This window comes from Colias philodice, chromosome 21 (assembly GCF_061535455.1).
Source record: "Colias philodice isolate Cphi_HAF_F1 chromosome 21, ilColPhil1 Martin Lab GWU primary, whole genome shotgun sequence".
Classification (NCBI taxonomy): domain Eukaryota; kingdom Metazoa; phylum Arthropoda; class Insecta; order Lepidoptera; family Pieridae; genus Colias; species Colias philodice.
The window spans coordinates 8,241,620-8,266,614 of NC_143106.1; the positions used below are offsets into that span (position 1 = coordinate 8,241,620).

The 24,995-nt window shown below is 32.6% G+C and overlaps 3 protein-coding genes and 1 non-coding gene across 4 annotated transcripts in view; 3 read left to right on the forward strand and 1 right to left on the reverse strand.

Annotated features, from left to right (window-relative positions):
• Positions 1-2,631: 2,631 nt before the first annotated feature.
• Positions 2,632-12,458, forward strand: LOC149479081 (alpha-tocopherol transfer protein-like). Its single transcript, XM_089708879.1, has 7 exons — positions 2,632-3,057; positions 4,537-4,684; positions 5,075-5,228; positions 5,922-6,026; positions 6,293-6,440; positions 11,462-11,678; positions 12,282-12,458. The coding sequence occupies exons 2-7, from the start codon at positions 4,558-4,560 to the stop codon at positions 12,434-12,436; spliced, it is 906 nt and encodes a 301-aa protein (XP_089565005.1). The 5' UTR covers positions 2,632-3,057; positions 4,537-4,557; the 3' UTR covers positions 12,437-12,458.
• Positions 11,266-11,372, reverse strand: LOC149479082 (U6 spliceosomal RNA). Its single transcript, XR_016317391.1, has one exon. It is a non-coding gene; the product is annotated as a U6 spliceosomal RNA (small nuclear RNA).
• A 1,880-nt stretch (positions 12,459-14,338) lies between the features above and the next one.
• On the forward strand, positions 14,339-17,366 carry LOC149479083 (uncharacterized). Its single transcript, XM_089708887.1, has 2 exons — positions 14,339-14,836; positions 17,140-17,366. The coding sequence occupies exons 1-2, from the start codon at positions 14,464-14,466 to the stop codon at positions 17,364-17,366; spliced, it is 600 nt and encodes a 199-aa protein (XP_089565013.1). The 5' UTR covers positions 14,339-14,463.
• LOC149479084 (alpha-tocopherol transfer protein-like) overlaps positions 17,245-24,995 on the forward strand; it is a 35,346-nt gene continuing 27,595 nt past the window's right edge. Inside the window, exon 1 of the mRNA XM_089708875.1 lies at positions 17,245-17,377. The gene's annotated coding sequence lies outside the window, so the exon portion shown is untranslated. The remainder of the gene's footprint in view (positions 17,378-24,995) is intronic.

Below are 24,995 nucleotides of genomic sequence, written 5' to 3' on the forward strand. Positions count from 1 at the left end.
AAAACTAGCTGGTTTTAACGGCATTACTCTGCTTCTCTTGTTCTTAGCGTGATAATAATATTTTACCCGACCTGTAAGTAATATTCATGCAAATTTTGAAGTAATTCCATGCCGTACAGCCAAATAGACAAAATATCTATAAACTATATTTTAGATTGTAGATCACACCCCAAGTGTTCTATCGAAATAAATTTAATATTGAATGCACAGTTTTGACTTTCCTACTATTTTATTATAATTATGTAAAGGTGTGACATTATTTAGCAGCTATTTTTTTTTGTTTGACCACGCGAGTAAAGTCGCAACAGCTAATATATTTATTACTTATTATAAAATAAATGTTTCCGTGGACCGTGGCTGATGAAATCAGACTCATTATTGATATCGTTGAAAGCCGAATGTTTGAACTGTTGATAAACGAGCTAATCTCAGTGGATCAAAAAATTGCAATTAGTATCAAACAATCTTTTACACCTTAGTTTGCACATTAAATAAAATAGTCGCCAACATAATCTTCACGTAAGTGTTCTAACAAAGTGTATAATAAAATTTGTATTGTTACATTTAATCGCTATTTAAACGCTGAATTATTCATAAACACAAACCATTAAGATGATAAAAAATCTGCTCTTATAAAATCTCGTTAGTCGATTAGAAGCGTGTGTCAGTGTCTACTCGCTTAGAGGTCTCTGTTAAAATAAATAGTCATAAATTAAAATATTGAATTGAATTACAATAAAAATTACATCGTCATTCGTCACTTGACCAGTAACTACTCTGAAGTAAGCCGCAAAAAGAGATGTCCCGGTGATGCCCCGGAATCACAGACACAATAGTTAAAATCTATTGTGTCGTAGACCGATCAGCCGTTCGGGGCTCAATGGGTTAATATTATAAAGCTGAAGAGTTTGTTTGTTTGAACTTGCTAGTCTCAGGAACTACTAGTCCAATTCAACACCATTCCGCATCAAACAAAAAAAGAATCACGTAAATTAGTCAAATCTATCTCCTCCTATTTTTTAAGTCGGTTAACCCGCTTTTCCCTACATATTATTTTGTTATCAAATACTGATAGATTTGTAAAGACATATTATTTAGATATAGAATGGAATTTTTTTTTATATGTATATATATCTGCGTATGTATGGAGATTGTAGAACTCAAAAACCCCTTAAACGTAAAGTAAAGTCTACAATATGCCTGAACGAGATAGAAAACATTTTGAATTGAAACTTCGCACGTTGAGAGAAAAATTTCAAGATCGCGTCATGGCAATATCATCACGTCATGGAGTAAGGTGACGATTTTGGCATCTTTGAATCTTGCCAAAGCAGTTTCACTTCTGACACGTGTGCTCGGCACACACGACATTTCTTTTTTCATCCCGTTAAATCTGATCGAGGCCCGAGGCCCTGACTGGTCAAAAAATCAATTTAACAGACATCACAAATGCATATAACACAGAACAGTCTATATCTAAGAAAGGTAGAGCCCATCGAACTCACTTCACAAAGTATAAAAATATATTAGTCATTAGAGTAATTATTACTCTAAACCTTCTCTAAACACCTTAAAAATTAATTCATAACAAAAATTACGGCAATACGGCTGAGGGGTAATTTCAGAAAATTGTGAATACCACTTCAGAGCATCGCTTTATCGTAAGTATCGTGAAGGAAGGGCATGAATATAGGTTTGATATTAATAGTTACTAAACGCCTTACAAAAAAGTAGCAAACATGCTTAACATGAAATATTATTTTAACAATCATAAGGCGCAAAAAGTTTAGAACAACTAGTTACGTATTAATTGAACTTATACGTATTTACCCCGTTGCCGGAATTACCCCAATGCACTTAGGCTTTTTTATATGATACACTATGATGCACATTAATTGTAACACTCCGATTAATAATTCTGATAGATGGCGATTCTTTATAAAAAACTAGCTGGTTTTAACGGCATTACTCTGCTTCTCTTGCTCTTAGTGTGATAATAATATATTACCCGACCTGATGGTAATATTCATGCAAATTTTTAAGTAATTCCATGCCGTACTTTTTTAGTTAAGCCCGGACATATACAGCCAAATAGACAAAATATCTAAAAACTATATTTTAGATTGTAGATCATACCCCAAGTGTTCTATCGAAATAAAATATAATATTGTATGCACAGTTTTGACTTTCCTACGATTTTATTATATGTAAAGGTGTGGCAAGCTGTTATTTTTGTTTGACCACGCGAGTAAAGTCGCGCAACAGCTATAGTATATTATTATAAATGTTTCCGTGGCTGATGAAATTAGACTCATTATTGATATCTTTCCTAAATAATACCTATTCATTACAAAGCCGAGTATTTGAACAACGGATCAACGAGCTAATCTCAGTGGATCAAAAAATTGCAATTCGTATCAAACAATCTTTTACACCTTAGTTTACACATTAAATAAAATAGTCGCCAACATAATCTTCACGTAAGTGTTCTACCAAAGTGTATAATAAAATGTGTATTGTTACATAATCGCTATTTAAACGCTGAATTATTCATAAACACAAACCATTAAGATGATAAAAAATTTGCTCTTATAAAATCTCGTTAGTCGATTAGAAGCGTGTTTCAGTGTCTACTCGCTTAGAGGTCTCTGTTAAAATAAATAGTCATACTTAAATTAAAATATTGAATTGAATTAAAATAAAAATTACATCGTCACTTGACCAGTAACTGCTCTGAAGTTAGCCGCAAAAAGAGATACAAATATTATCCTGAATGGGATAGAAAGGGATGGACGGATAATCATCTTCAACTTCAGAGCGATCGTTCGAATAGTTTGAATGAGAATTTAAAATTAAATGCGGTTTAAAAAAATATAATTCGAGACACACGCACACATGAATACAGTTTTATTGTTGCATAATAATATTCTGATAACATATCATTGAAATTATAGGATAGGATAGGACGTTCCACCTCGATTAATTGCAGAAAATATTGTGTTTAAGAAAATACGTGTATTGTGAACGAATGTCAGTTTGCACCTTTTGATTAGCCAGGTTTGTATAATTATATTAATTATTTCTATTCTTTTTTTTATTATTTGAAATGGCAATTTTTTATAAATTAAATAGCAAATGAAATCAAAATTCATTCCGCAAAATAAAACAAGTCAAATATGTGTAGACCGTATAATTAACAATATTTTATCACATATGTAATGAAAATTATGTGGACACCCTCAAGTCCATTCTTGTTGCAATCAAAGTTTTGTTTTAAAATATTTTTTATAATTTTCTACACAACAAGTGACGAGAATAATTATGAATTATATATAACTCAGGTAAGGGTAACTACCTACTGACAAGAATCAAGATGCTCTATGGTAAACTAAAAATATTGTGATTCTCTATTTCGCGCTATTCGATTTTTAACCGACTTCCAAAAAAACGAGGAGGTTATCAATTCGGCCGGTATAATTTTTTTTTTTTTTTTTTGGATGTATGTACACCGATTACTCCTAGGTTTCTTAACCGATGCACGTGATTCTTTTTTTGTTCGATGCGGGATGGTGTCGAATTGGTCCCATAAAAATTTTATTCGGATAAACCCAGTAGTTTTTATTTTATGAGCATTTTTGTCTGTATTCGATGACTTCATTGAAATGTAGCAAGTAACTTTGATTCACTTCCCGGTAACCGATTGAGCTGAAATTTTGTATACTTATGTAAATTGGATAGCGATGAAAAATTATCATAGACATAGAGCTGATTTGATGATGGAATCGGAAGGTGGCCTTAGGAACTCAGTAATATATTGACTCAATTATATCGAGATTGGGCTCGTTTGATTCGTGTTGATAAATACACTAAAAAGTATTAAATAAAAATAACTGCGTTAAAAACAACCGACTTCATAAACAGAAAAGTAAAAAATAAAAAAGATTTGATATTATTAATTACTACATATTATTTAGATGTGCTATTTATTAAATAGGTTTGAAGTCGGTGCCAAACACTAGTATTAAGCCCGTGCACCGACATCAAACCTATTTAATAAATAGCACATCTAAATAATTAATAATATCAAATCTTTTTTATTTTTTACTTTTCTGTTTATGAAGTCGGTTGTTTTTAACGCAGTTATTTTTATCTTATAACAAGGCAAATAGTAAGTAGGAACATAGTACCTATATATTTCGCTTACTTTTAATAATATTTATTCGAATTCACCGGAAGGAAGTTAGCGCGGAAAGTTTTTTTTTAATAATTAATGTATATTTCAAAAAATTGCTCCTTAAATGCTCCATCAGAATCTGTATTTGCTCCACTTCTATAATTATTAGTTTATTTATAATTAATTTAATATTATAACTGAAAAGTTTTAATTTACTCTTTAGATGCTTACCTAAAATTAAAACTGACGCACCAACGAACATGCAAATTTATTTATTTATGTACCTACTCACTAGTAATATTTTTTTTATTTTAATAGGTTTAGTCATTCAGTATTAAGTAATATATCTTTTATTTTAATAGGTCTAGACAATCAGTATTAAAATGGAGGTCCAAGAATATCCCGTAGAAGCAGAATACAAGAAAGGCACGGGTGTCACTCCTGACGATGTAGCCAAGATTCGGAAGTGGTTGCAAACTCAACCACATCTACCAGAAAAATATATTACAGGTATTTATATTTATTTACTTTATTTTGCCTTTCTCAAAATGTCTGAATAAAAATGACCAAAATAACACTTTAACCAGATTCTGTCGTAATAAAAAAGCTTCTCTAGTATTCTCTTAAAATCTGCAAAATCACTTCTTTACGGGCTTTACCATGAACATCGTTTATAGGACTCATATTATAAAAAAATGTTTATAAACTTGAATCTGTACAAATTACAAAGCTTTGCTCTGATTCTCTCAAAACCATAAATGTATGGTTAGAAAATATCAGAGCAATGCTCTGTAAAACCAAAAAATGATCTCAATTATAATTAAGAGAGATCGGCAAAATAATTACAATAGAATTAAAAGATCTGTATTTTAATATGTGTAACCATGTGTATCATTTCAGATTTAGACATCATCCACGCGTATTACAGTTGCAACAATAGCATTGAAGTCGCCAAACAATTAATGGATCTAAATTATTCTTTACGAACTCTCTTCACATCGTACTTCAAGGATCGTGTATTTGACTCCAAAATGGAGGGGATATTACAAAGACAGTATGTAACGAAATTATTATTATATTATATTTTAAAATAAAGAGAAAAAGTGTAATTGTTCTAATTATTTATAGACGGATATATTATATATACATTTTACTAAATATTTTTGTAAAGTAAAAGATCGACTTTATTATGTATAAACTATAAACTAGCTTCCGCCCGCGACTCCGTCCGCGCGGAAAAATTGAGAAAAATTAAGATTTATTTTTTTCTACGTATTTTTCCGGGATAAAAAGTATTCTATTTTATGCCCAGGATATTAAGGTATACTAATTATACCAAGTTTCACAGAAATCGAACCGTTCGTTTTCACGTGATGTCTTCACATACGTCTGTATGTGAAGACATCTGCACGTCTCGTCTGTCTAGACAGACAAAAATGTTTTTAATCACATATTTGGGTTTGGTATCGACTCAGTAACACCCCCTATTTATATTTCTATATTTTCAATGTACCTACAGAATTGACCCTTCTACAGATTTACTATATTATAATGTATAGAATATAGATGACTATAAAATCTTGACCGCAATAGCGAATTTGAATTAAAGTACGGTCTACAAGACTTACAAAATTTAAATAAAAATCCGTTACAATTTTCTAAATCAAAAAAATCAAGAAAAAATATAGTTAACTAGTTATTTAATAATTTTTAATTTGATTGAGGAAATTTATTTATATTTTTTCAGATTATTCGTATTCCTCCCTGGAAAATCAAGAGACGGTAATACAATTTTGTACACTCATGGATTGAATACTGACCCAAGTTTATTCGACGTCGCTGATAATTTTAGGTTTTTATGCACATTTTAATTTTATGGCAAAACTTTTCATGAAGTTTTCTTCACAATTTTATAAAAAACAAAGGATTAACGAAATCGGTTCTGCCGTTCTCGAGTTATGTGCTTGTATGTTTGTATATAATGTATTTATGTGTATCTCTTTGGCACGCCATACAGCACACATTTTCACATTTTCATAATAATAATTCTTGTTAAATACTTGTGGCAAAGTCATGCTTATATTTATTAAATCAATAAATTATTTATGGATATTTTAGGGCATTCTTTTTAACTATAGACTTCTGGCAATACGAATGTGGAACAGCCCCAGGCCTGGAGCTGGTGGTCAACTTCGAAAATTACAACATGAGCCATGCGCCGAAAATAGACCTTAAAAACATACAGCAGTTCTTGTATTATGTACAGGTTAGTTTCCTTTCTATGTCTAATCTAAGAATTTTATACTTTGTACTATTTAGTATTTCCCACAATTTTTCCCAGACAAAACTCGTACCTATTATGTTTTAACTTTAAATGGATTTAATTAGCATACCTACGTGTGCATACGATGAACGATAAGTATGTTGCTAAAATCTGAGCTAGACATTAGATAAACATTTTGATTAGACAACATTAGAGACAACAACATAGATTGGCAGAACATATTACCTATTTTATGAGTCGTTTGAAACTTTGAATTTTACCTAACAAAATTCAGTCAGACAGACATAGGTACAATGACTATGTTTAATAAAGATATCGATTGTAAAAACTAAAAGTACACGCTTTAATAAAGATAAACTCGTGAATTAATTATTGTATGGTCACCGTAACTTGTACAAAATGTAAATTAATTTGTCCGTTTAAAGTGGATCAAAATCGAGTTTAATGAAGGTTAAACTGTATTTGTTTATATAACCTTGTAGCTAATAAAAAAATGTTAATTACTTACAGCGAATTCTATCATATTATAAACAAGTTACAAATAAATATACTGTTAATAAAATTAGTAATTACATACAATAATGTTCACGATACACTGAAAAGTTTGAATTAATAATATAAGTACTGAGGAAAAAACTTATTTTTCAAGGTTGGTAACAATGAATCGCTAAATGTATCGCCAACACAGACAAAATAATATAATTATTAAGCCAGACAGAAATGTGCTAATTTTTACGTGTTTTTCAAAATTTGGCAAATCATCGTTAAAATGCTGAATTATGATAATCAAATAGATAAAATTTATTTTAATTTTTTATAGCATTCAAATACTTTTTAGAATAGAATAAGAATATTCTTATTCTTATTCTAAATACTTTTTAAACATGAATTTTTAAAGAATATTAGTTATAAATTCGATCGAGTATTAAAAAAAAAACATTCTGCGTGGGAATTGGGAACCGGTCGGTTAAAAATAGTTTTAATAGCTTTATGTTAATTATATATGCTTTTAACTTTTTAGAAATAGTTATCTACCTACCTAATACTACCGACCTATTTACTGACCTCCTTTTTCGTTTCCGAATAGACTAAAAAAAAAACATGATTAAAATCGTTTAAGTAATATAAGAGTATTATTACAAATAGTAAACACTAAATTATCTTCTTATCTTCTTATATATAACAAAATGTGTTGGTAAGCGCATAACTCGAGAACGGCTGAACCGATTTCGATAATTCTTTTTTTATTATATTCCTTGAAGTACGAGGATGGTTCTTATCTAGAGAAAACGTAAATATGTACCACGGGCGAAGCCGGGGCGGACCTAGGGCATGCACCCGGGTTTACCCGGTTCCGAAAAACCCGGGTAAACCCGGGTTTTTTGATGATCTTGAGAACCGGGTCTGAATAGTATGAAACCCGGTTCTCCCGGTTCCGACCAAAATATTAAAATATAAAGTATTATTTATATTTTGCTGCATTATTTTAACAAATTTATTGTATCTGGCAACGTCAGACTCACGGGCATCGCGAATTTTCGTGCCACGCCTCAAGCGTGGCTCCGATTGGTTGTCTAACCTTAGATGCTATAAGTTTCCTACGGTTGTATTGCCAAAAAAAATTAGGCTTCGAAAATGACAAAAATTAGGCTACAGAAATATTTTTATTAGATTTCTCGTGAATTTGAAAAGCTGTTAATTTTACTGATTCATATAATGATCGAGTCATGTTTTTGTTTTTGGTATCAAGCTGAAATTTATATCGAATACTCAAGTCTTCGGTCCCTTTTATGTGAAAAAGTCGAACTCACAAGCCAACGCATCAAAAGATACAGCCGTAAATGCTGAAAATTTTCGCAAATTTCGACATTCGCGTGGGACTCAAAACGTACAGCTGGGTACTTTTCATGTTTTTATGTGATATTATGATAACAAGAGCGCCGAGACAACCGTCAAAACGCTAAGGAATAGAATACGCTATCGATACAAATTGACATAAGCGTATGATGTTTTGCCTAAGGATTCGGTCACACTACCAACGACGACGACGACCACGAACAAAATTTTCATCCAGTCGAAATTAAATAAATTGTGCAAAACACAATTAAAACAATTTTTTCGAGATCAATGGATAAAAAAATAGGTTTTTCATAGAAACGGTAGCTCCTAGGAAAAAATGTATTTAACCTTTTTTATAGATAATTTTATGATGTACAATTTTGGTTCCAGGTGATTGTATGATAAACTTACCGTCTCGGCGAAAATCGCAAAAAAAACTATTTTTTTATTAATTGACCTCGAATTAATTTTTTTCCGAGTACCGTAATGACGGGAGATTTAAATATTTTATTTTGAATAAATTTTGGCAAGATTTGAATTTTGGTCGTGGTCGTCATCGTCGTTGGTAGTGTGGCCGAACCATTACCAAAATATCATGAGCTTATGTCAATAATTAGCTTTAGCAATTTCTATTCCTTGGCGATACTGACGTTTGACTAAGGGCCAAGGTACTTTTATAAGACTGATAAATAAAGAGAAGTATTGAAATTTTGTTTTTTTATTAATTTAATCAAATAAGACACAAACCGCGTAAAATAAAAGGCCTATCAGGTACTTTTACAGTTACTTTTGTTTAATTTCGTATTTTTTCCGAAGTATTATAAAAGAACCGGGTAACCCGGTTCTACCCGGTTCTGAGCTCGATTTGGAACCGGGTTTCAGAAACTTGGAACCGGATCCGGTTCTGCATGCCCTAGGCGGACCGCTAGTCTTCTTATATATAAAAATGAATCGCAAAATGTGTTGGTAAGCGCATAACTCGAGAACGGCTGAACCGATTTCGATAATTCTTTTTTTTTTATATTCCTTGAAGTACGAGGATGGTTCTTATGTAGAGAAAACGTAAATATGTACCACGGGCGAAGCCGGGGCGGACCGCTAGTTGTAATATAAATATTTTCAATCATTAGTTAAAAGTTAGCCGTCGGATATATTTGTAATATTGTGTTATTACACAAAATTGGAAATTTAATTCAAGGTTTGAGAATCGGCCCTTACTTGTGCATTAATGAAGCAATTAATATCCAAACATCATTACAAATGTATCAAAATCAAATATTTTTAAATCCACTATGTCAACTGATACTCGTTTTGACATTCCGTAAAAAAATTTGGACTTGGAATATTAAAATAGACCAATCGGTGATTTAAATATCTTTAAATGCTTATCTAATAATTATCTTGTTTATTATTTTTTTATTATAATAACTGTCGTAATATTTACATATATATCGATACACGATTCACCCACTTTTAAATTTATATATACAAATACCAGCTGTTATATTGTAGAACTATGAATATGTATATAAGTAGGTTACGCACGGCACGTTTCAAAATGTAGCCAATTAGCCAGAATTTACTCGCTAACGACATTGAGGTATTATAATTACTACGTATAGAGAGGACACCACGAACAAAATCTGTGCGACAAGCGCGACCGCGGCGGCGCGGGGCGGCTAGTGAGTCATATACTTTGTAGATTTATATTCTGCCTCTTATTATTTATAAATTAAAACCAATCAATGTAACAAATAAATATTGTTTTCTTATTAAAAAAATATGAATAAAACTTATCAATTAAAAGTTAAAACCAATCAATGTAACAAAAAAAAATTGTTTGAGACGATTGACTCTAACTCGTGTTACAAATAGTGTAGTAGCAATGTCTTCTCTAGTACGTAGTACATAGTTACTCAATGGCTATAACGATATTTAAATCTTGCCATCTAAAAGGCTTATTACACTACCCGATATGAAGGGCCCTGCATCTAGGGTGGGCGTGTTCCCTAGTTAGTGTGGCGCTTATTACACTTATCTGCGAATTGGGCCCTAACTCAGTTTATACGCGAATGTCTAGAGAGATAAACGTATTGTTGCATTTTACATTATGCCGCCGTCAGTATCGAAACTTCAAAAAGTTGCTGTAGCAGTGGCAACCGTTGACGCAATAACAAATATTAAAAAAAGAAGAGAAAGATCTGGGTGAAAGAGTTTTGCGGTTACGTGAAAAGCTTTCAAATATGCAAATACTAAGCGTGCTTGAACCGGGAGTTTTAATGAATTAATTAGAGTAGGTGCAGAACAATTTGAACACTTGTTGAGTTTTAAAACAATTAAATAAACAATTGATTTAAACAATTTATTTATTTGTTAACATGGCGGTGTGATCACAAACATTTGGAACTTCCCTTTTAAGTTATATAAACCTGTAGTAGGGAAGTTTGGTGACACCTTACATACAAAAGCAGCCACTCCACGCACTAGTCGCGCGGCAACTGAGCTCCCTAACCGCCCTAAACGTTATTACATCACCCAATCTGCAGGGCGCTTAGGGAGCTAGGCAGATCGGGCCGACCCGATCGCCCTAAATCGGGACACTAACTCCCTAAGTCTTATTACACCACTCTTAGTTAGGGTTAGGGTCCCTAAAAATTGGGTGGTCTAATAAGCCTTTTACTTTGATGCCTAAATGTGTGTGCTGTTTTTTAAGATCGAAGGTTCTCATGGTACCTAGGTAACTCTCGGTAGAGAGTCGTTTATTCCTTGCTAGGTAACCTATACATAAAGCTGAAAGTACCTATCATATATATACCTTTTTTTTTAAGTGGGGAAATCTTGCATAGATACCCACGGCCTCCGGGGAAGGGGCCGTGGGTTATGTCGGATTCCTACCGACCAAAACCCCACTGTGTTCCGTCAAGCCGCATCAACGACGGGGCCACGGGTATGGTAGGATTCTTCCGTGACCCGTCAGTAACGCTTCACGATTTTGCGTGTCATCCTTGCGCGGGGGCCATGCTAATCTTCTCTGTATCGTTCCAATTTTAGTATATGTACTGCCGAAGCGAGTACATCATATATATATATATACCTAATGAATTTTCAAAATTAACTTACAGCTAAGATTTACACATTCTTATATACAGTTTTATTTATTTCAGAAAGCAATACCAATAAAACTAAAGAAGATACACTTACTGAATGCGCCGCCATTCATCGAGAGGCTGATGAATATGATGAAGCCATTTGTGACGAATGACTTAGTTCATGTTGTTCTACCACACTCTGAAGGATTTAAGACTTTAAAAGAATATATTCCAATTGAAGCCTTCCCAAAGGAAGTTGGTGGAAATAATAAGCCGCTAGATGAATTACTTGGTAAGTATTGACTAAAGATTAATGTTGAGTCAACTTATTGTTTTGTAGGTATAATTGAGAATAGAGTTTGCGAATCCTTAAAAAATAAGAAATGATGGCTAATTTTTAAATGTGTTTATTTGAAATGTAATTTATAAAGGTAAACTGAGAAAATGTTAGATATTCTTAGTCTTAATCTTAATATCTTAATCTTAATACTATTATAAAGGCGAAAGTTTGTAAGTATGGATGTATGGATGTGTGTTACTCTTTCACGTAAAAACTACTGTACCGATTACAATGAAATTTAGCACACATATAGAGGGTAACTTGGATTAATACATAGGATAGGTTTTATCCCGGAAATCCCACGGGAACGGGAACTATGCGGGTTTTCCTTTGAAAACGCGGGCGAAGCCGCGGGCGGAAATCTAGTATGATAATATTGCAAATGAGACAAAATAATATAAAATCCATCCTCAGTAAAATACATCTTTGATCTGTGGTAAAATACATTAAAAAAAAAATATTAACATTTTATTACATTACGATAATTTTATACAATAAAACAAATATTTTTAGGCACATTACAACAATAGTAATTTGATTTCGTTTTATTTCCAGATGATGTATTAAATAAGTTGCGAGCGAACAAAGCTTTCTTCGAAAATGAAAATAAGAAGAGAGTAGTGGAGTCCCTGAGGCCTGGCAAACCGAAAACTTACACAGACATATTTGGGGGTGTAGAAGGGTCTTTTAAAAAACTTGATATTGATTAGTAAATTATTTATAACACTAATTGGTATTATTTAATCTGCGTAATATCAAACCTTCATTATATTCATACTTAATATTATAAAGCTGTAGAGTTTCTTTGAACTTGCTAATCTCAGGAACTACTCGTCCGATTTTTTAGCCCATTTATCGAGGAAGGCTATATGCGAATTGCGATATATCATGATGCTAAGAATATCTAAGACCAACAGGAGCAATGCAGGTAAAACCGCGGGGCACAGCTAGTAACTTATACTTTAAATTATTACTTATATAATATCCTATTGAATTTAAATCAGGAAATAATATGATTAAATAAAATTAACCAGTCACAAAACCATCAAGCCCACATAACCGGTTATTCAAATTTTTATCTCCTGCGTATAATAAGTAGCTATTTTGGCGTTAAATAAATTAATTCAATACAATATAATTACATAATCTAATTTATGATAATGTAAGGTCGCGTTTCCATCTGCAAGATAACTTCCGCAATAAATGTCCGACAGTCTGTCTGACAGCAGCTTGTTATAGTTGCAAGCCCGCCGTTTCCACCTGCAAGTAGACTTGCCAGCTGCTGTCAGACAGACTGTCGGAAATAATGTAATAGTATAATGTAGGGAATGTTAGTTTATTTTAAAACTGAGTAGATAAGTCCTTATTTAATAACATCTACAATCGACGAACAGAATCAAAATTAATTCTACATGATTTTATGAATCGGATCAACATCATAGTTGTGTCATAGAGAGAACCAGCCTATATACAGTAACTGTTTAAAAGCCTGTGCTACAAATTTTAACTTCTATTTTTAGTTGCATCTCGTCTAAAACATGATAATAATAAAAAATGTATGCGTGTACTAAATTACACACGTAAGAAGTGAAACTTCTTTATGACCTTAAAAATGTCACGAGTATGGCGAAACGCAAAAATGTCACGCGTACGGCGTAACGCAAAAATGTCACGCGTACGGCGTAACGCAAAAATGTCACGCGTACGGCGTAACGCAAAAATGTTACACTAAATTTTTGTCCAACCCCGATAAAGAAGTTTCACTTCAAAAAGAAAATTTAATAAACTTAATGGTTATAAGCGCGAACCGCGCAATTTTCCAAAAGTGTCAGCTAACGTTGCTTTGTAACATGTTTGTAACGTAATATTATTATGGTGTCAGGTGTGTAGTCAGGCCAAGAGTCAGGCATGTATATTTTCTAATTTTTGTCTTTTGAGTATGACTTCACTTGTCTATAATTAATAAAGGCGCAGGTGTAAGTTATCGCAAATATTATGTACAATAATTATTATCTACTAATTATTAATAAGCTTAGGTGCTGACTATGGGTGCTGATAAGGCTACGTGGGCTACCGGGATAGTCTGTTTCCGATTTACAAATACCTACTGATTATCAAACTCATACTTAAATCTTCTTATATATAAAATTCTCGTGTCACAATGTTAGTCTGCATACTCCTCCGAAACGAGTGGACCGATTCTCATGAAATTTTCTGTGCATATCGGGTAAGTCTGAGAATCGGCCAACATCTATTCGGGCGGACCGCTAGTAATAAATAATAATTTACACAGGTGTCTACATTATCAGCAACGCATGCACGAAGCACGGAGCAGTTTGTTTATCGCAATCGACATTAGTGAAAATATAATAATTAATAATAATAGCTTTCGTTATAAGTTATTTGTGATAAAAATTTATATTTCAAATACTATTTAAGCCACAAACATTAAAGAAATATTTATATTTACTATCACAGTTTACTATAATGTCCACAGATAATGTCATACACAGAAACGAAACGTAAATGTCATCAGTCATAGAGCGGTTTGTCAAATTTCAAAATAACAAATCACAAAATATGTCAATGATTGTTAATATAATGTTATTATTATATCTATCACAAATCTCGATTCGTGGTGTACCGTGTTTTTAGTTCTAAATGAATACATGGAAAGTATCTGTAAAACTATTAATTTTATATTTTTCAAGTAACGTTGAACTTTAGTTCAAATTAAATGGAGAAACAAAAGCGGGAACGAAGTTCTAACTTCACTCAAGATGAAACAGACCTGTTGATATCGTTAGTAGAGGAGAGAAAACACATTATAGAAAACAAAAAGAGTGATGCTACTACTTGGCAAGAAAAAAAGGAAGCATGGAAAGATATTGAACGAGCATTCAATGGTTCTGTGTTTCGGAATCACAAACATCTTAAGCTGAAATATGAGGCGATAAAAAGGGACACTAGGAAACGCTTCAGAACAAGTGACGGTATGACCATACCTTCCCGGCTCTCGACTACGGAAGAAAGAGTAAAAAGGATTATTATTCCATCTGTAGATGGAACTGATAATCAATTTGAATCAGACTTCTCTTTGCCTAATAATAGTAAGTTTATTGAAATAAATAGGTATTCAAAATTAGTTAAATTCTATATTGCTATTAAGTAGGTTTAATATGAATCAATATGTTCATAAACAAAGCACATAATATGTTGTAAAAGGTGGTCTAATTCTTGTCTTCAGCGAACACTGCCATAGTACAACCTTTCTCATTTACCTATTTGAAAAACTGGTAGGTATATATTTTACATAGCCTGTAGTATTCAGGGATCACAAATTTACATATTATAGGGTCATTGCGCCAGTTCGCGTCCACTTAGTGCAGTTGGTAAGTTTGAAGGAGAAAATAAAAATGTTCCAGAAAAAATTTCAACGCAAAATTTATGTAACGTGTTCATTACATAGTCTATTTTAAGATTTACTTTCAATTGTGTTGGAAATATCATGTGGTTTTTATTTATCTAGACAAATAGCAGAATTAGGCGTTTTACCCAGTTCGCGTCCAAAAATTCCAGTTTGCGTCCACCCGTGGACCAGTTCGCGTCCACCAGCTTAGAAAAGGAATTAAGAGTGTATTGGGTGATATTTTATCAGATAAATGCAAATAAAAATTAGATTTTAATAAATTATTTATTTACGAATATAGTTATACAATAAAAACCGGCCAAATGCGAGTGGGACTCGCACACCGAGGGTTCCGTATTAACCTGTTTTTTTTTTCATATGTTTTAACTGTAAATGATTATTTTTTCAATGTTTCCCTTATTTGTGCTATAAGACGTTGCTTCGTACCAAACTTCAAGTGTCTGTGTTCACGTAAAGTACCCTGTAGGTTTTGATTCCCTTGCGAATGTCGAAATTTGCAAAAATTTGCAATATAAACGGCTGTATCTTTTGATTGCTTTGGCTTATAAGTTTGATTTTTGAACTGCTTCAAGGGACCGTAGACTTGAGTATTCAATGTAAATTTCAGCTTTATACCTCCACGCATTACTGAGAAAAAGGGTCTTGATAGAAATACAGACCGGCAGACGGACATACAGACGGACGGATATCAAAGTGATCCTACAAGGATTCCGGTTTTTCCTTTTGAGGTTCGGAACCCTAAAATCAACATTATTATTAATATAATTCACTGTAACGAAACTGGAAAAACTTATTTATATTTATCTTCTCATCATTAATAGAACTAAAAATTAACAAAAAACAAAGTTACGTTATGTAAATAAATAATAATCAGTTCTATTAAGATTACCTACCTACCCTATTTTTTAGTTTCTAATGAAATTAGAATTAAATTTCTTTTTTGTTTATATTATTTTCTTAACCACAGACTTATAGACTCTCATTCTCAAAGATACTAGTCTCATTCGTAGAATACCCATTTTAAAATGAAAAAATAGCATAAAAATTTGCTAATTTGAATGAAAATTTAAATTATCAACTTTTAGTCTTAGTCAAAAATTTACAATCTATTTTAAATTGCATATTTTAACAATTGCTACGTAATGAAAAACAATGTGGACGCAATATGTTCTATTGTTATGCACTATAGGTATAGTTTGCGCCCACCGTGGACGCAAAATGGAAGTTGTACAAATTCGGTGTAGTAATTCGCGTCCACCTTATTTTAGCTATTAATTGTAAAAGAAATAAGCTGATTCATAATCCATACTATTCCATGTTTTGTTAGCAAAGTAAAGAAACAGTTACATATTCAAAAATTCACATTTAACAATAAGATACTTACCGTCAAACGCGACGCTGCGCACTATTTTTTTCTCAAAATCCCGCGCATTTTAGCTCTCTCGTTTAATTGCCAAAATTAAATATTTTTTTTTAATAGGATAGGAGGTGCGCAGGCATATTTTGAATATGTGTGCATGTCTCTTATACATTGAGGTATTATCGGAAATTTTTCTTATTACAATTTTACTTAAAGTATACTTATTTTCGTGAATTTTCTAAAAGATATCCGCAAAATGGACGCGAATAGGCATGTGGACGCGAACAGGCGCAATGACCCTAGGTATCTGCTGGTGAAAATATTTTAGATATTGTCGAGTAGTTCATGACATTAGTGCATTCAAACAAATAAACTCTTGATTACTTTTCAAGAAACATCTTAATCTTAATATATAATATAAATCTTCTGTCACAATGTTTGTCCTCAATGGACTCCTAAACCACTTAACCGATTATAATAAAATTCGCACACCATGTGCAGTTCGATCCAACTTGAGAGATAGGATAGTTTAAACATGTAGGTACCACGGGGCGAAGCCGGGGCGGACCACTAGTAATATTATAGATTTTGTATTTATAACATTATATTCTGTTGTGTTACAGTTAAACCAAAGGAAGAGAATACTTTTGTTGAAATTGATTTGGAAGATGAAAACCTCGAAATGGCAAAGATTCAGAAAGAAATAATGACAGAGGCGTTAGTACAAAAAATAATTCAAAGAAAACTTTTAGAAAAAGAACTAGAACATAAAGAGACGATGTATGAATTAGAAAAACAGCACCTTCTTCTGAAAATAGAGATATTAAAAAAAGAGTTAGGAGAAACCTAACAATTTTAATTGTAAATAATTTTATTTGAATGCATTTCTTATATTAAGGACATGTTGATTTTATATAGTTTTTATTATAGCTTGACGGTTTCTTTCTAACTTCGAACTCAAGCTCTTTCTTACCCGATCCCCACCGCACCACACCGCACATACTTAGGGTGCAGTACAGCGGTTGCAGTCAAGCTGTAGGCATTAGTTTTAATTTGTAAGCTATAGTTTTTTTTTCATATGGAGTTAAGAAGCAAAATGTGTCTTCATTTCTTTTTATTTTGAATATGTAAGAAGTATAAGGAAATTTGACTGCCTCACTGTTTTTGTTGCATATATATATTAAGTATATTTTTCATTTCGATCATATCACATGATAATAATTTAAAATGCTTTATTTTAGCCATTAATGTTGGTTATTAAGAAATTATGTTTTTAAGTTATCAACTATTAATTATTTTCTGTTGGTTATAGCTGAAGAAGTTTATTTAGATAAATTATTGTAAAAATGTTTTATATTTACAAATAGATGTTTATTATTTTCATATCTAATATATTTTTATGTTAATGTTGCTATATGCCATTAAACTAAAATGTAAATAAATAAATACATTTATTATTAAAAAGATAAGTTTGCTGTACAAAATTTACAACTACTATAATTTTGATAATTATTATGCTATATGGATGTTGTGTTTAGGTTTGAGTTATAAGTAGTCTATTTGAACTAAAAGTTTTACCAACTTTATCTGACAGTTATGCTCCTGAAAGGTTATCCTTATCAGAAACATTATCAGCATGTGGTGAATAACATGTATGGATGTAGATCAGTCAGTACTTTAGTTTAACTAAATTAAATAATTGTTTATGGGTGCTAAGATATTTCTACACCATGCTACACTAGCTAGTAACCGCGGCGTCGCGTCGTCTGCGTATTCAAAGGAAATTAACTGCAATAGCGCCATCTATCGGTCTCCTACTTGAGGACTCTTTACGATGCTCCAAACGAAAGTGCCCCGGATATTCGGATATGATAACCAGGTATGGTAGGTTTCCATTTCATTTATATTGTTTCTATTACTTGCATTAATCTAGATTTGCCTTTTGTAAAGGAAGAAGTAAACCTCGCAATGTTACTATAAATTTATTGTTCATTATGAGTTTTATATTTTACTAGCGACCCGCTCCGGCTTCGCACGGGTATAAACTATAAAATATATAGCCGGGCGGCCGGCCGGTGCCGCCGCAAACGCTATACGTCCCGCAATTTTTAAAAATCTGTAATATCTTCGAAAATATTCACTTAAATCACAGACTAATAATAATATACTACGTATCTTAAATCATACGGTGTAAAGGGCCATATAGATCTATATTAAATGAACAATGTATTCAAGGTATTTAATTGGTTAAGGATTAATGCTGTATTGGTTAAAAACGCTTCGAAAATTAGCCATTATTTGTCGTAAAAAGTAAATGACAAAAAAAAATTGTGGGTTATCCATAAGAGATAGACATATAAGTACCACCGCGGACTTTTCTGTAGACCTTTTCAATGTGTATAATAATTAGTACATTATTTTGATAAAATTCGTAGGGTTCAGCCTGCGTTTGCAATGTAAGCGGAAAAAAAGTGAAACTTTTATTAAATCGTCTCAAACTTTTCAAAGCAGTGTTCGGAACCGTTCGAACAGTTTCACTTTTACCGTGGTTTCATAAAACCACACAACATTTTTTTACGACATCACGTTAGAAACCTCAAAAATAACAGTACTTCTCCACTATTTGATGGATGTTATTATACATATAATGTAGGAGGTTAGGGTATAAAATAATACTACACTTCACTTTATCACTTTTTATTTTACTGTATTATACTTGTGTACTGTTCACAAATTAAAACAGGACTGAACAAATATTAACGGGTGGCGGTTATTTTATACTTACAAAAAAGATCAAATGAGTTACTATACTCATAATAATTTATTAATTTTTGCATATAATTCCAACAATAATAATTTATTAATTTTTGCATATAATTCCAACACGCCCCCTCAAAAATTAATCATTAAATCAATCTTTACAAAATCAAACTCAAACATTTATTTGTTCAATAAAACTTCTTTTAGAAGCACTTTCGAATCGTCATTACATATTTCTAACATTTACCACAGTACAGTACAGTTTACAAGTATACACTGGGAATACATAATAATATTCATAAATGTATCAATCAAACATAATTCATAATTTTCACAATAAATTAATTGAATCATTTAAAATGAACCATATTCATTTTAATCCTAATTTGGACTTCATTGCTTGAAAGGCCACGACAGGTAATGGCTTTGTGAGTCCATCTGCTAGCTGCAAACCTGTGGGAATGTAATTTAATTTTATTACATTTTGTTCAACCTTTTCTCTTGAAAAATGATATTTTATGTCTATATGTTTTGACCTCTTATGACTGGTGGGGTTATTTGCAATACTTATGCAACCATTATTATCTTCATATATAACAATGGGTTTATCTATATTTAAATGAACACTAGCCGCTAATGATTTTAGCCATAACGCTTCCCTTACAGCTTCATACAGTGCCATATACTCAGCCTCAGTCGAAGAGGCTGCCACCGACATTTGTTTCTTGGTACACCAAGTTATAGTACAATTATCAAACAATTTAAATATATAGCCAGTTGTACTTTTTCTGTCCTTTGTATCACTTCCACCCCAGTCAGAGTCAACATATCCACATAAAATATTTTCATAATCAGACCGTTTATAACATAATTTTAAATTAATAGTACCCTTAAGATATCTGAGAACTCTCTTTAAACACAGCCATAACTCTTTATTATTTTTATTAGAATATCTGCTAAGTATATTAACACACAAGCTTAAATCTGGCCGAGTACATAACATTACGTACATTAAGCAGCCTAAAACATTACGACAAGGTGCATTATACTTTTCTTCTGAGTTTAAGGCATCATAATTAAGTTTTACTTCCATAGGAGTATTTATGGGATTGCATTCGTGCATTTGAAACTTATGTAAAATTGTTTTAATATATGCACTTTGATCTAATAATATTTCATCGTTAGATCTTGCAATCTTAATGCCCAGAAATAATTTAATTTCTTTTAAATCGGTCATTTTAAATTTGCTCATTAGGTACATTTTAAAACTATTCATAACACTAATATCAGCGCATACAATTACTAAATCATCAACATACAATAGCACATAAATACTTTTATACACACTGCCCTTGTCTAACATGTAAATACACCTATCTACAGAAGAGTTTTGGAAACCTTTTTCCACAAGGCATTGTTCGAATTTTTCGAACCAACACCTAGCGGCCTGTTTTAACCCGTACAATGATTTATTTAATTTGCATACATAATTATCTTTGTATTGTACTCCTTCAGGTATTTTCATATATATCTCTTCTTTTAAGTCACCGTTAAGAAAAGCTGTTTTAACGTCCATATGGTGAATGAGCAAATTAAACTGATTAGCAAAACTAACAATAAATCGGAAGCTAGCTATTCTTGCAACGGGGGCAAATGTCTCGTTATAATCAGTTAAATGTTCCTGACTAAAACCTCTTGCAACAAGGCGAGCTTTGTATCTTAAAGGCTTTCCAAACTCATCAGTCTTCAGAGTGAAAACCCACTTGCAATCAACTATATTTCTATTTTCAGGTTTAGGAACTAAAACCCATGTATTATTAATAATTAATGAATTCAATTCATCTTTTATTGCTTGTTCCCAATAAACTTTATCATCCCGAAATTTAATTTCATTAAAAGAGGCGGGTATATTATACAAAACGGAATGAGCACACATTAAGTAATCATTATTACATTCATCAATTTCTTTATATGACACAGGCGGACGCCCTTTAAGCCTAGCACTCCTCCTTAATTCATTATTACTTGAACTCGGACTAACAGACTGTAGATCAACATGTGTTTGTTCACAATCATTTACATCTTGGTTCTTACTCTTTTTACTAGGGCACTCATTATCATCAGATTTATTACTTGCAGAGACTCTAGGCTTTGACACTGATTTCGACATAAAGTCACTATCAGTTTGGTCATGAGAATTTCGAACATTCTCTTCAAAATTATCTATAGGCCTAGTTTTAATAAAGTTGACCTCGTCAACTATAACGTCTCTAACAACACAAAACCTTTTAATTTCAGGATTCCAAACTTTATATCCGTTTGGTTCATAACCCACGAGAATACCCTTCCAAGATTTGTCGTCAAACTTTGACTTCATAACTTTATTGTGAACATACACAGTAGATCCAAACACCTTTAAATATTTAATTCGGGGCTTTTTATCATGCCACATCTCAAACGGTGTCTTATGACATTGCACCGCTTTAGTCGGAGTCAAGTTAATCAAAAACACAGCAGTTAATACCGCTTCACCCCAAAATACTTTATTTAATTTAGCGCCGTTAATCATAGCGCGGGCTTTCTCAGTAACAGTCCTAACCATTCTTTCTGAGACGCCGTTTAACTGTGGGGTCCTAGGTACAGTTAAATGGTAAGTAATACCCTTCTCAACACAGTAATTTTTCATATCCGTGGATAAGTATTCACGGCCATTATCACAATATAAATTTACTAATTTTGTATTGAATTTACTTTCACTTTTAGCTACAAAGTCCCTAAATACTGAAAATACGTCCGATTTATACGTTATCAAGTAAACCACGGCGTAATGCGTGAACTGATCAACAAAAAGCACAAAATAATTTTTATTATCTACGGTCGGAGGAGTGATAGGTCCACAGACGTCCGAATGAACAATAAATAAAGGTCTCTTCACGTAACTTTTATCCTTGACGTCGTTAAACGGTAGTCTACTCTGTTTACCTTTTATACAGGCTTCGCAAAATTCATTAATTGGCAACAATGTTTCAATTTCATTAAAATCATCTGTCATTTTATTATTTTTCAGTTCTAAAAATTTATTTTTACTAATATGGCCCAAACGTTCGTGCCATAATTTGTACTTGGTAATATTATTATTGCAAATATTAGAAACAGAGTGACTCTCGTGTAACGAAGTCATAAAATCAACAGTTATTAAATTATTATTCAACATACCTCGCATGATGACATTACCACTCTTATCTAGTACACGAGCACCGCACTGGTTGAAAATGATGGTGTAACCAGCTTGTTGCATTTTCGACACGGACAAGAGATTATACGGCACATCAGGACAGTAAAGCACGTTCTCCAAGATTCCCTGTATGCCTGTATCACTGGTTACCTGCAAAGCTCCTTTTTTATTTGCACAGATGAATTGACCGGTTTTAGCAATCGAAATTTTGACAGGCGAATTTAAAAGAGTACAATTGATAAACAAATCTTCCCTGTTTGTTATATGGTCCGATGCTCCGGAGTCCAAGATAAATGTTAATTTGTTACCTCTAGGATCATTTCGATAATTTCCCATCATTAAAACAAACCCAGAAACATAATTTGAAGTTGACGGTTGATTTGTGTCCACTACTTGTAGCGTTTTTTGTCTGTCGGTATAATCTTTATGCTGATTAAATGCCTGATTATTCCTTTTGTAATAGTAGCAGTCATTTTTAACGTGTCCTTTACGCCCACAATGATGACACTTTATGAAATGTGATGTCTTCTTTCTTTTATGACTATCGTAGTTAATTTTATGACGATTGAACTTCCTTTTCTTCGGAATCTCAACTTTAGCCTGTAAGACTTTCATACTAGTGTCACCAGATTCATTCTTCAGCTTCACCTCGTGGTCTAAAAGTCTCGTTTTTACAAAAGCTAACGTTAGATTGTCTTCCGTCAACGTCTCAATTGCAGTGACGATTCCATCATAAGATGAGGGTAGTGTCAAAAATAAATGGGCTATTTTATCGGTCTCTTCCAATTTAGCGCCTGCAGCTAAGAGCTCCGTTATCAAATCATCAAACGTAGTAAAATGCTTGATAAGAGGTACATCGCCTTGTAGTTTTAACGCCAATAACTTCTTTCGTATAGCCAATTGTGTAGCCATACTTTTTCTCTCGTATAGGTTGTCTAATTTTTTGAAAATTTGCCTCGCTGAAGAATCTTCTTTAGCGAAACCGAGAAAAGAATCCGCCAAATATTCCACTATAATACCTTTTGCAATCCTATTGTTTTTTTCCCACTCATTTGTCGGAATGATGGGATCCTCGTCGACCACCTTAAGAACGTCCATTTCGGCCAATAAAGCACGAATACGAAATTTCCACGTACTATATTTTTCGCCATCGAACGGCTTAATGTTTCGCTTCATTTTTTGGTTCTCCATTTTAAATATTAACGTATACGCACTTAACTTAAACAACACTTAACAATTCACCGCACAAACACTGCACTATTATTTTCACTCGCGTAATCTGGGCCCATAACCTGTAGGAGGTTAGGGTATAAAATAATACTACACTTCACTTTATCACTTTTTATTTTACTGTATTATACTTGTGTACTGTTCACAAATTAAAACAGGACTGAACAAATATTAACGGGTGGCGGTTATTTTATACTTACAAAAAAGATCAAATGAGTTACTATACTCATAATAATTTATTAATTTTTGCATATAATTCCAACAATAATAATTTATTAATTTTTGCATATAATTCCAACATATAAACCTTCCTCTTGAATCACTCTATCTATTAAAAAAACCGCATCAAAATCCGTTGCATAGTTTCAAAGATTTAAGCGTACAAAGGGACATAGGGACAGCGAAAGCGACTTTGTTTTATACTATGTAGTGATGATAACTAGCTTCCGCCCACGACTTTGTACGTGCATCCCCGTTTTTCCCCGTTCCCGCAAGAATTTCGGGAAATCCTTTCTTAGCGGATACCTACGTCCTAACATCTACCAGCATGCCAAATTTCAGCCCGATACGTCCAGTGGTCTGGTTTGGGCTGTGCGTTGATAGATCACTATATCAGTCACCTTTGAGTTTTATATATAGAGATTAGAGGATTTTTTTCGTTTTACCTGAATTCATTTGCATGCTATATTTACTCAAACTTTCGTTCTTCGTTCTTCGTAGTTACAACAGATTATATTTCGAGTTTTAGAATTTTTAACTCCTATAGGTACTTTTATGTATGTTAAATGTTTAAAGATCAGGCAGTGTTAACTTGCTCGTTTTTTATCAAATGGATTACGCAAATTTGAATAATTTTGGAACCAGTTTTGTTATATATTGGTCTACCTATGCGCTATAAATAAAATTTAGCCTATGCCACTCATGAATAAAATAGGTTAGAGACAATGCTCTGTGGATATACGAAAGAACGCGCCGAAATTTATTTCTTTTCAATTAACTAGGTACCTATTAATATCTCAAAATATTGCCATTTAAATGCTCCTTCAGAATCAGTAATTGCTCCACTTCTATAATAATTATTATTAGGTTACTAGATTTCCGCCCGCGGCTTCGCCCGCGTTTTCAAAGGAAAACCCGCATAGTTCCCGTTCCCGTGGGATTTCCGGGATTAAACCTATCCTATGTGTTAATCCAAGTTACCCTCTATATGTGTGCTAAATTTCATTGTAATCGGTTCAGTAGTTTTTACGTGAA